The 12,673-nt window shown below is 40.1% G+C and overlaps 1 protein-coding gene across 1 annotated transcript in view; it reads left to right on the forward strand.

Moving 5' to 3' along the window:
- The window catches only part of NCOA2 (nuclear receptor coactivator 2), a 75,417-nt gene that overhangs the window by 15,827 nt on the left and 46,917 nt on the right, over positions 1-12,673 (forward strand). The window contains exons 3-4 of the mRNA XM_084280141.1: positions 7,120-7,223; positions 12,090-12,267. Of these exons, the coding sequence (XP_084136267.1) occupies positions 7,120-7,223; positions 12,090-12,267 (282 nt within the window). The remainder of the gene's footprint in view (positions 1-7,119; positions 7,224-12,089; positions 12,268-12,673) is intronic.

Here is a 12,673-nt window from a genome sequence, read left to right on the forward strand (position 1 = left end):
GTTAAATATTATTCTTTGTGAGTATAATTTAATTATCATTGTCCTTGACAGTCCGATTCTTTTCCAGTTTAACTGAGCTGGGGGATGATTATTTCTCAGGCACTACTTCTTATGGAAGTTGTATTGGGTGACAAAAATGCTGACTTATAAAAAAAAAAAGAGCAGTGGAGAAATGTCAAAATTATTAAGAGAACTGAAACTAGTAATTATATATTATTAGTTCCATTTGTTTCTAGTCCTAAAATCCGTCATGTTTTTTCAGTGCTTATTTTACTTGCAGTGTCTGTGAAAATTTCATACCCTGGCTGCTGTTGGTGAATTTTCAAAGAGCAGACATACATCACTCAAAGCTTGTAAAACTCGGCGAGCATTTACCCGTATTTGGTGGTTTGGTGAGAACACAGAGCTTTTCATGGACCCTAGTGTCTTACTGGTGCTTCTGTGCCCTGAGGAGGCAGGACAGGTCTGTGTGGGACCAGAGAGAAGCGGCACCGGTTAGAAGCTAAAAACACTGCAAAGAAGAAAATACGGTGTTGCAAGTGCTGTTACTCCTGAGCAAGTAATTGAGCTTACAGCTTTCTGAGGGCTTTTTATCTTGAGCCCTGGGGTCATTTACCTACCATTTAAATGTGCTTCCACAGGCAGTAGTAAATGCACCATGTGGGTGCGATGAGTGGAACAGGGCACAGGGAGGCATGGGGTGCTGCTGGCCTGGGCCAAGCGGCCCTTTCCGATGGAAGTGGGGCCTAGCCGTGCTAACAAGAGGGCTGTGTGTTGGGGAGCTGGGCAAAGCCGTGCTCTTAGATGGCTCGGAGTGAATAAACGTGCTGAGAAAAAGTGCAGCTGTGCTTTTTTAATATGCACTGCAGGAGATTTCAGCAGCTTGATGATATATCGTGCATTGATGTTGAGAAGATAAACACATTTGGAGAGCACAGGAAGGCCTTGTGTTTTTATGTTAGCAGAATGCTTCCTAATGAATAAGAACGTGCTGCTGGCTTCACAGAGCCATATGGCAGCTTTTCTAATTTTAGTTCGGTGCAGATGCATAATTCTCCCTTGTTTTACCTCCTAAAACCTTCCTGAGATGTTTCCTAGTTTTTCCTGTAAGATTTGATCTACAGTTTCTGGAGGGAAAAAAATGTATTCAAGAGCCTAATAGCTGCTTTGCTCTGGACAGATGTATGCCGTGTGATGAAAGAGCAACCTCACTACATAATCGCTTCCCTAAAATAGTAGCTAACTTTATTCATAGGGATGGGATAAGCTGGTCTTAAAACTGATTGCTGAAATAGTGGCTGCTTCTTAGGCACTGGTCTTTTGAAAAATTACTTGCTTTCAGGGAGAAAAAACAACTTGTGTCAAGGCAGTGGGAACTGGAGAAGAGACGTGAGTGTGGATATCAAGTTCCATGTGAGCCATGGATTGTAGTGCTTTGAATTACGCAGCTACAAGGCAGAGCTGCTTTCCTTGTGGTTAACCAAGCATCAAAATAACTTACACGTTCTTCACTGCTTTGCTTCATCACGTGTAGTGATCCAAAACTACTCGCATTACCTTTATTTTCTTGTTGTGTTTTTCTGGGTTTTATTCAAGCTGATGCATTTTTGTACATTCTATTCATGTTTAAAAGTTCTTGTCCATTGCCATAGTCAATATCATTACTTAGCAAGTCATACCCAGATGTTATTAAATCAAATATTTCAAATGTTATTAAATCTAATACTTAAAAATGTACTGTTCACTAAAAATTAGCCACTTGTTAAGTAGACTTCCTATTACATGTTAAGATTAGCTTTTAATATTATATCTACCCTTATCTTTGCCCAGTTACATATTTTTACCGTTTCCTTTATTTGTTTAGATTTTATTTTTGCTCGGCATTGAGGAGAGATCAGAAGGACCACACAGGGTAAACTTACACATCTGAATGAAGCAGAAGTGGTTGGTTAATGTGTACAAAAAATGGATGAGATAAGTTGTTTTCAAGACAGTTACAGTGTAAAGTTTAACTGCACATTCAAACATTATATAGCATTTACAATCACTTTCAAGTGATGTTGCTCTTACTGTGATAAGAATCTTGATTTGTGTGCTTTATCTAATGTGCAGAGTTGAGGTTTCTAGTATCCCTTATAATAAATCTCTTTGCTTCTGTTTTTTGCCTATTATATAAATGAAAGTATATGATTTGAGACAGGTGTGACATTTCAGTAGCAATTCCAGAAAACTGCAGACAGGCATTACACAGGGCGCCTGAGAAAACCTTTTCTTAAACAGTATTGGATGATAATTTGATTCTGCTTGCTACAGTTTACAGGGTTTTTTTCTCTTGACCTCTTTCCTCAGCAGTTTGTAGAGCACAGGTGCTGCCCTGTCCTGGGTTTTACCAGTGTCTCTTCCTCTTCTTGTTCTTTGAAGAACCTTAAGTGTTTTTGCCACAAAAACTAAACTAAACATGCGTTGATGCAAATTTTATCTTTCAGACTAAGCTTCATCTTTTTGCAGTCCCTACAGAGGTTACGGTTTTGTTCTTGACTTCAAAAACGTGTTTTGGTTTTGCAGAGAGCATCAAGGGGCTACTACTATTTCTGTAGTTGGTTTCATTAAGGAAGTTGGAGTACAGCTTGAATACAAAGAGAGCTTTTCGGGTGGTTCAGCAGGCCCTGCCTGACCACCTGTAGGAAGGGAGAGTTTGAAAAACAACCAAGAGAAGGTGATGCCCATCAGTCGCACTTCTGAGTCTGCTGTCAGAAATCCAGAGAGTACTCAACATAGCTTGAGTCAGGAGGATGGAAAACCAGGAAGCCTTCCGAAGTTAAAATGTATCAGGAGACTTCAAACTATTGCTTTTGGCTTCTTTTTCTCCGACTTATGAATTGCTGTTAAAGTAACGTGGATTCACAAAGGTTTGCTTTCAGGATCTGGAATGAGCTTCAAATAAAGCTTGAGGCTTTCCCACTGATAAATTGGTCAGACAATATTTGTGAGGGCTTTTTTGTTTCCCTTCTTTCTTCTGTATATTAACGTAGCAAGGTAAATACAGTTTATGATCACTAGGAAGATGCCCGAGTGAAAATATTAGTATGTATTTTGGTATATTACTGTGTATACAATTGTAAACATATCCACAGTTTAAAGTCTAAATTACACACATCACTAAAATGCTACATAATTAGATGTATATATTCTTTGCAGTATTTCTCTCAGGAGTACTTCTATTTTATTTAATTTTTTTTTCCTCTCTCTAGGCTAAACTCTTAATTGAGCGGAGCTAATAATTATTTCATGTGCATAAAGTTTATTCCACTGTAATTTACATAAAATACGCTTGATCCCTGGTAACCATATTCATAAGGATGGGACCGGTTTCTAATTCAATGCGCTCTCTCAAGTGAAGAATTCCCTGCGTGGGGATGAAGCCACGGGAAGCCCCTTTCCATCCCACTCACTTCTTCTGCCGACACAAGGCTGTATTTCTCTTTCCATACTAAACCTCCGCTCTGCTTTAGCCGCCGTGCCCGTTGCCCGGTGCCTGGTAACGCTTTCCTGATGCTTTACATGTGAACAGGGGCATCGCTGTTCTAGGAGGCGGCATCGCTGAAAGGTGCGAGATCAGGGAACTGGCTCCAGCTCTCCGTGTTAGTGGCCGCAGTGGAAAAATCTAGCGGCTGTGGTTAGTCACAGGGTAATACCAGCAATTCCCATGGGGCTAGAAAAAAGGCTTCTGAGAGGCTTTGCAAGGTTGGGCCTCTGCAACTATTTTCCTAACCCCTAACATTCAAAAATCATTAATCTAGTGTAGAAATAATAAACTCCCTGTGCTTTCAATTTGTTTGTAGGGCCCCCAGTGAACCGAAAAAAGATAGGAGAAGTAAAAAAAGGAAAAGTAAACTTCACGTTTTTGCACTGCTACTTAATGCCAGAATCTGGAACTCTTGAGAAAAGCAAAAAAATACCGACTGTGATAAATACACGAGTGTTGTCGGCACTAGAAATTCGTGTGTTGGTTGTTGGGTTTTTCCAGCCTTCCTGCAACAGATCTTTGTTCTCAATTAGCCCCACGTGGCGTATGGCTGGAGAAAAGACGGTCGCCATGCCCGTCTGTCAGGACAACACTGCTGTCAGGGCTCACAGTTAACTTTCTCTGGATGTGCTCATGGAGTCTTCTCAGTCTTCTTCAGGGTACTTTACTGCACAGCTTAACATCATCAGGAGCTGAAGTTTATAGCACTGATGTAAGTTACTGTTGGTCCTACTCAGAGGCTAAGGCTATGGTTTCCTATACAGTGCTTCTTAAATAAACCTATAGGCACCTGTGTCCTGGAATGCATAGCCTTTTCTAAGCTCTCTGGCCAGTTAACTTCACACACAATGAAGTTACAGATCAATGATGAAGTCCATGATTTTGGAGCACTTATAATTTACAGATCTTTTTGGATGCCTAAACAAACATCACAAGTAGAGTAGTGTACATTGTCACCCTCACTGGGAGGGATAAGTAGGCAATATTTGTGTCTAAAGAGCATTTACATATTTTCTCCATTCGATACACTTTTTTCCTTGAGCAAGGACCATGCTTATTGGTCTCATGAAGGTGTTGGGTCCTCTGTGGTAGAGGTTGTCTAAGGGAAAAGATAACGGAGAGGTGGAATGGTTGTGTGGGACAGCTGAGGATGGAAAAGAAGCTGTCAGGAATCAAAGGGTCAAAATGGAGAAACGGGGAGCCAGAGGGGAGAGCAGCTGCTGTCAGGCTAGATGTGAGGCTTGGGAGATCCTTGGGCTGACCTACCATCACAGATTCCACATTGATCACCATCACAGTAATTAAAAGCTTTCTCCTTTTTCTTTGTATAAAACAGTGTGTGTGTGTGTGTGTGCATAAAAGAGAGCAGTCATTTTTATAGGGGTCTTGGTGGTGGTTGGTATGAACTCCGCGATTATAAGAGTGGAAAAAGTCTTCAGCAAATGTTTTGTAGTACATCAAAAATAATCAGTAAAGATAGTCTTTGTAAATCAGTGAAACCTGGAAATACCTGCTGGTGAATGTGCCGTACCGTATGCGCAGCCCCTCCATTTCCAGCATATGGAGTGCAATCCCATGTTCCCTGGTACTCACAATGGTGTCAGTGGCTGAAGCTGTGAGAGCCGAAAGCAGAAGTTGGTGTCTGTACCCACTATAATACGTTGCAGTGTGAAACCAGGGATCGATTTATGCTACAAAGAACAGATGGGAAATAAATATCATTGCTGCATTACTGAGTTTTTATTAAAAGCTCAACCCTATTTTTAGAGTCTTTTAGGAGTTCTTACACAATTTTTAGAACATGTTCTCAGTGTTGTATCATCATATGGTGCCAACTCTGCTATACTGTAGTATGGGAAGGATTGTTCAGGTTTTTTTTCTGTTAGATCTCATCTCTGATTTTTTGCCAAAATAAAAAAAAAATAAGATTTAAAAAATAAATCCCACTGCAGCCCTCAGTCCAAACCAGAAATACTAATTTTATATCCTGGTGAGTTTAAGTGGCAGGGCAATGGTTAATAGGGTTTTTTCTGGTGTTTTTATTTCTGTAAGTGTATGCTAATCAAAATGATTTAAAATTGTTCCACTAGTTGCAACAGTCCATCTTCGGAACAATTCTGTTTCCTCATTATCCGCGGCGGTGTTCTAAGGTGTATGAATGCACCTTAACGTGACAGCTAAGATTTTTGTGACCCTTCTTTCATGAATGCAAGAAACCATAAAAATCAAGGATGAGACAGCCCAAGTGACCGAAGTCTTATTGCCAGCGGGCGGTGGCTGATGGGAGAACACACAGGGGCTCTCAGAAGCAGTTCCTTTGCTGTACTTCAAAGCAGCGTATATTCACTCTGCCCCTATAACCTCTGCCAAGGAAAGAGTTCAGAGGAACTTTGGCTGCAGTATTACAGATCTGCAGATAGTGGAAAATAACATACACTTGGAGACAGTTTAATTTGTATGACCAATGCTTTAATTTTTCACTAAGGGTGATTTTCCAAAGGCCCTTTCCTCCATCTGCACATGGTGCTTTCAGTAATTCCTGCAATGAATCATCTTCTGGTTTATTGTTGTCGAAGGCATAAATTCGTATTATCATAATTTCAGTGTGCTTTCATGTTTATTAAAATAATCTATTGCATAATATTAAAAATAAAACATCTTTAATGATTTTTAATATTCTAGATTGCGGCATAGCCATAGCTTTTACATAATTGCTTGGAAAATAATAAAAGAATGTTTTGAGAATAGAACCAGCAACAAAAAATTACTCGTTTCATTAAATTATAATGTAGAATGTGTATTTTATGTAGTGCTTTTATTACTTTTCCCTTAAACAGCAATATCATTCTTGGAATAGAAAAATTAATGCAGTCCATTACTTGATAGGAATTATAAAACCTCTTGGTTTGAAAGTTGCAGTATGTATGAATATCCCTTACATTTGGAGTTGGGTCTGATCTGTGATACTGTATGTAACATATGGTGATATGTGGCACTATACTCCAGAAGCCTTAAATTGTTATTTTCTTGCCTGTAATTTACAGATACAGCCCTTGAAATTGCACGTAGTTTTAATAACATATTGGTAAATAAGGCGGTATGAAAATTATGTGATAGTAAAAATGTGGGTGGAGGCATGGGAACAGAAATGATACTGCTGTTTCTCAGTACTGAAACAGTAGGTTGCATACTGATGTTTTTCCTTCTAAATATAGTGGTCATGGAAAAGTTGTGCAGCTGTGAGCTTTGCGTGCCTTTTTAGATCAGTCTCTGAAATACACCTTGATCCTGGTTCTTGCTTATTGCACCTTCTTGATGAGTCCTTGTCTTTTCCCAGTGTTAATTTGGTAGTTTAGGAGACTGTAGAGCAGAGAAACATCAGAAATTATTTCACTCGTGTCATGAAACTTCAAAACTGAGAAGCGGATTTACGAGTTCTGCATCTGTCGAATCATTATGAGGCACTATTCAATCTCGTTTTCAGAACTTTTGCACTGTAGCTGTTTCATAGCGAGACTCAGTACTTGGTGTGTTCTTACTGTATCACTTAAAGAGCACTGCTCTGTCATTTAATACAGTTTTCTTCGTTGCAGAAAAAGCAGCAGCAGCTAATGAAGATGAAGTGCAAAAAGCAGATGTATCATCGACGGGTCAGAGTGTCATCGACAAGGATGCACTTGGACCAATGATGCTTGAGGTGAAGAGCACAAAATTCCTTTATTTAAGCCATTTCTGCTCCCTCTAGGATGAAGAGCAGTGTAACGAAATGAAAAAGCGCAGTCAGAGGTCGCTGTAGAAGAACGCTCAAGAGAGACAAGCCGTCCTGGCTACTTAGGATGATGTTGTTTAAGATCAGGCAGCATGCTTCTGTAGGATTCAGCGATGAAACTCTCTTTAACTTGGGGTGGGGAGAGGCAGAGAAGGAGAGGTTTCCGCTGCTTTGTAATGCAGACAGCTTGAGGGGCTTCAGCTGGTAGCAAGTCTTGGGTATCTGCACGTGGATGTTTCATTTGTTCCGAGGCACAGCAGATATGGAAGACCTGCTGTACCTAAGCCTTGACTTACAGGTACAGTAGCACACCCGTGAATAGCGCTCTCTCTCAAATCGCTTGTCGCTGCCGTGCGGTTTTAATGGTTTATCATCTCAGCACTTGCAGCAGAACTCTTCCCTCTAGAATACGAAAGTAATCTAGGCGAGCTTTTCAAGCTGTGCATTTCAGTTTGCTCAGTTAAGATTTCTGTCTGGTTTTAGCTGTTATTTCGGTATCCCCAAAAGGCTGCATGTTTAATACCCATCTACATGCATTAATAGTGATGTCGGGTAGGTATGTTATCAGGAATCTCCTTGTGTCATGCGCTACTGTCCTTTGGCACTACTGCTTTATCTGCTTACGCTCACTTGCAAAGTGTTTATTCCTGTTCTGACTGCGGGCTTTATCTGTAAGGAAGAATAAATGTTGCTTCAGATAAAACGAAACACAAACTCTGAATCAGGCTAAAGGAACCAGCTCTGGCAGAAACATAATTGCTCTGTCATTTCTGAATGTTGCAGGAGCAAGATGCATGTTGTAGCAGTTTTAAGTATTTGCATTATTTTTCATGATTTGTTAGATGGATAAATAGTTTCCTGTGCTGTGTGCAAAATACAGGCTCCAAAATTACAGTATTAAATGTAAGGAAGATTAGGCAGATGGAGTGAAATTATTCTTCTTTGAAAAGTGGGGGTAACTAATTAACTGATTTAATGTAACATTTATTATATGTGCTCGCTGAATTGAATGCTGTTCTTGCTATCAAACAAGGTTAAACATTCATGTATTACATTGCTACGTTAAAAGTTATCTTTTAACTTCTGATTAATTTAATTGTAAGGACCTGTTTTAATCAGGAAAAATAAGGATAAGATGGGGGTTCCCCCCCCCCCTCTTGCTTATCTTGCATGATTGGCTATTGCAGCAAACATGATATGTAAAATCACCCGTCTGTTCTGTTACTGCATTTAATTTAGTTTTCCTTCACAGTAAAGCCATTAAGTATTAACAGTGAAAGACTTGGGGAGCTCAATCAGTAAACAGTGGTCCTTTTGCACCAAGAAATTTTAAAGGACCAAAAGTTGTGACACGTTTGCTGTGAAAAGACTACAGATACTTTCTTTGTGTCTTTATCTCTCTAAGGAAATGCAATTAAGTTATTTCATCTTTACAGAACGCCTTTATACAACCTCTTCAAAAGCCTACCCTTTTCCATTGACAAATAACAATAATGGCAATGCTGATGAACAGTTTATTAGTTGGTTTGGTTTAGGAATGTAATTGTCTGGTTTTATTAAAGAATAAAACTGAAGAATCCTCAAAATAGTGAGTGTTTCCAGCTGAAGTCAGTGAGTAAAATTCATCATGCAGCTGCTACTGAAGAATATTTTAACATATTTCTTGGTTAAAGCAGAAAGTAAATAGGAAGAGCAAGTGATAAAATAGTCAAGAGAGAGCTGACAAAAGCTCAAAGAACACAAATGTATTTTCTGTTCTAGTGTATCATCAAAAATAATATCTGTTCTCTTATTTTCTCTTCCAGCATGTTCTCCATTATTTGCTCCCCCATTGTCCCAGTAGCTCTGAAGAAAACTGTGCTGGCCTTCATTACTATTCTAGTTGTTCTTGTGGTGGCATACATCTGGGGGCAGAATTAAGAAATTATTGCAAAAGTGGAAACTTCTAAAAGATTTAAGTGGCTTGGTGCCTTAACGTGCTCAACAGCTTGCTGCTGCCTACCTTCAGGATTATTTCACTAATAGAATAGAAAGGAATGGGAGGCTAAGGCCCTGTGTAACTCTGGGCTCAGGTGGCCACTTCTGTGGTCAACCCAAGCAGCAGCTCTGAAGAAACAGCACAGAGCACTTCCTTGCCAAAGAAGTTGCCATAGTAGGAAATAGTAGGGAGAACTGAAGATGACTGTGGGATGCCAGTAATTCTCATAATCTCTTGCTTGCCATCTCTGCCTTCTCCTTAGGACTCCAATAAACATCTGCTATGGCTTTGTTTTTGCAATCCCTTTGAATTGGTGTAAGTGCAGACTGCTGCCAAGCAGAATGGTTCAACCAAACCCCACACCCTGCCAGCCATAAATGCTGTGTGGTGTCACAGTGGACCAGTTCAGGGGACTGATGTGGCTAGCTGCTTTTTTTTTGGTTTGTTTACTGGGGGTTTTTCTTGCATTGTTTTTCAGCCAACTCAGTTCTCCAGTCCAGCCTTTCATATCCTCAGACAGATCAGGGAGGTGCCATGGTGGAGAGAGGACTAAACCAAAGAGTTCATGCTTACGTTGTCTTCAGGCAGTGCTGAAATGCAGTTTGAGGCACTAATCCGTAAGAGATGCTGATAGAAAATTGTATTAGGGCCTCAATTAATTAAATCTTGTAAATCATTGTGAGTTAAACTAAGTATTAGTCAGCAGGAAAATGTCATGAATGTTATGAAAGCACATGAAAAGGAAGGGAGCACTCCAAAGAAAGTGAATTAACCAGAGGAACCAAGAATAATCAGAAAGAAAAAGAAGCCAGTGATTAAAAAAACAAGTCAGAGATTAGAGTTTGTGACAATTAACAGGATTTTTTTAAAAAAGACCTAGTTTATCTTAATGTAGAGGCAGTCAGCAGAACTATGTACTTGTACCTTTATTTGTGGGGTTTATTATTTTCCAATTTAAAAATAGAACAAACAGAGCAGTTGGCAACCATTGTCTCGGCCACTCTGCTTTCACTATTCCTGCCCTTTAGCAGGATCATTAACTAACTTTGTTTGGGAAGGGGCTCCAGAGCTTGTGTAATCCCACCTCCCACTGCAAGCAGGTCTGACTAGACTGTGTGGCTCAGGTCCCAGTCCAGCTGAGATTTTAATATCTGAAGGAAGAGATTTCACAGCCTCTTTGGGTAGCCTCTTCACGTATCTGACCACCTTCATGGTGAACTTCTTTTTCCCTTGTATCTCCATGAAGTTTTCTATGTTGCAGCCTGTGTTTGTTGTGTCTTGTCCTTCCCTGGTGAACCTCTGAACAGAGCCTGGCTCTGTCTTGTCTTTTGTCTTCTGCTAGGTGGCTGAATGCAAAACAGGATCCCTCCTTAGCCTCCTACTGTCTGGATTTACTACCTGCTCAGTAGTATGCAGTATTTTTAATAAGTATCTGTAACCAGAGGACTTGTGAATGGCCTGCTAAGACCAACAGTCCACAAGTTTGGTCATGGCAAAGAGGCCCCATACCTACATATGCTATGGCGGCTCCTCCTCGTTAAGACTGTTTTGCAGTGAGCTGAGTTCAGGTTTTAAATAACCCATAATGAGCCATGGGTTGCCTGGCTTTTGGATTTGTTTCTGTCCCTGGAGATGGCATAACTAACAACTGTTCTAGTGATTTCCCCACCAATCCTTATGTGAATAAATCAGGCAAAGCTGCAGAGGTCTGTAGGGGTTAATTGTTAATCGAATGCTTATACCAAAAGCTTTGGCACTTTAAGTTTAACTGTATCCCCCTTTGTCTGCTCATATGGCATAGCTAGAGGGATGTACTCTGAAGTTACTTCTAGCATGCACAGTCATGCTTGCATCTTAAAGAAAAGAAAGTCTGCATGAGAAATCTTACTGATACTCAGAGTTCTACTTTATCCTCATCAGGTAGAAGTGACGTAGTATTTGACTTAGGTTTCAGATAACATACAGCAGATATCTTGGAAAGAATGCTTCAGGCTAGGTTGTCACCGTCACAGGAGATAAGTGGGGAAACCAATCAGCAGAAATGACTCACTTAGACACTTCCTTGCAGAAACTTCAAGTTCTTTGGAATACCATAGAGCTGAGTTGAAGAGGTGAAAGTCTGGTTCCTGTTCCCTGGATTCATGTGTGGACACAATTAAACTGGAGTCAAAAAAAAAAAAGCAGTCCTGAGAGTAGGGACTAAAGCTATCCCATCCTCAGCTCAGTGCCTGCTCTCTGCCCCCTTTGCCCTTTTCTGCTTTTGACCCTTCACATTACTGGCTGCGTGGGGACTGACTTCTATGAAGATTCTCTGCTGGGTGCACAGGCAGAGCCTTTCACTTTCTGCCGGTGTTTCCCTTGCCTTATGCCAGCACATCTTACAATATTTTATGGGATCAGTCTCTCTGTGGTGCATAGGGGAGTGAACAAGCTCTAGATTTAGCAGAACCAGTTTCTGGCCCAGGTTTCCCTCCTTCATAGGCAGACAGATGGGTAGCAGCCACTGCCATTATTTTTGTTTCTTTGTTTGGGGTGGGGAGGGGGTGTGGGGTGTGGTTTGTTTTCATATGTGGGTTTAATTATTTTGCAAGGGATGCACTCTGCTTTTACACTGCTTTGATAGAAGTAAGATCTGATGCTCAATCTGAAATGTGTCCTTTGCCATTACAGAAAAGAATATGATAACTGGGGTGGATGCAGAAAGATTCAGCAATGTCTTCTGAAGGGAATATTTTTTTCTGAGTGTCTTAATGTTAATCTAATTGTATTATGCTTCTTTCTTTCTCTCTCTGCTTTTTTTTTCCCCCTCCCTTTAGGCCCTAGATGGGTTCTTCTTTGTAGTGAACCCAGAAGGTAATGTTGTGTTTGTTTCTGAGAATGTGACGCAGTACCTGAGGTACAACCAAGAAGAGCTGATGAACACAAGCATATACAGCATTCTGCATGTAGGGGACCACAATGAATTTGTCAAAATCCTGCTGCCAAAATCTTTAGGTATATCTTTTTATCTTATCATACCATTACTTAGTTAACTTCAGTTTCATAAATTGGCATTTTGGTAACTGAAATTAATGTCCTTCCACTACTTAGAGTTTCATCATATGCATTCTTTTTACTTTTAATGTATACATAGGCTGTGTAAATGATTAATATTGTTCTCAGAAGCATCCTCCACTCTTTTCAAATTCTTCTTTGTTGAAATTGCTCTCAGTAACTCATGATGACTGTGGTATTTTTAATGGATCTCCAGAGTGAATCACTAAATGACTGTCTAGGCTGGTTATTCTGAAAAGGACCCAAGAAAGAGGGCATATAAAAGAAAAAGCCAGAAAACTCCTTATGCTAGAATTTAATTACAGTGTTTTTAGTCTCACCAAGATTTACCCAAGATTTATCTTTC

This window comes from Gallinula chloropus, assembly GCF_964237585.1.
Source record: "Gallinula chloropus genome assembly, chromosome: 2".
NCBI lineage: Eukaryota > Metazoa > Chordata > Aves > Gruiformes > Rallidae > Gallinula > Gallinula chloropus.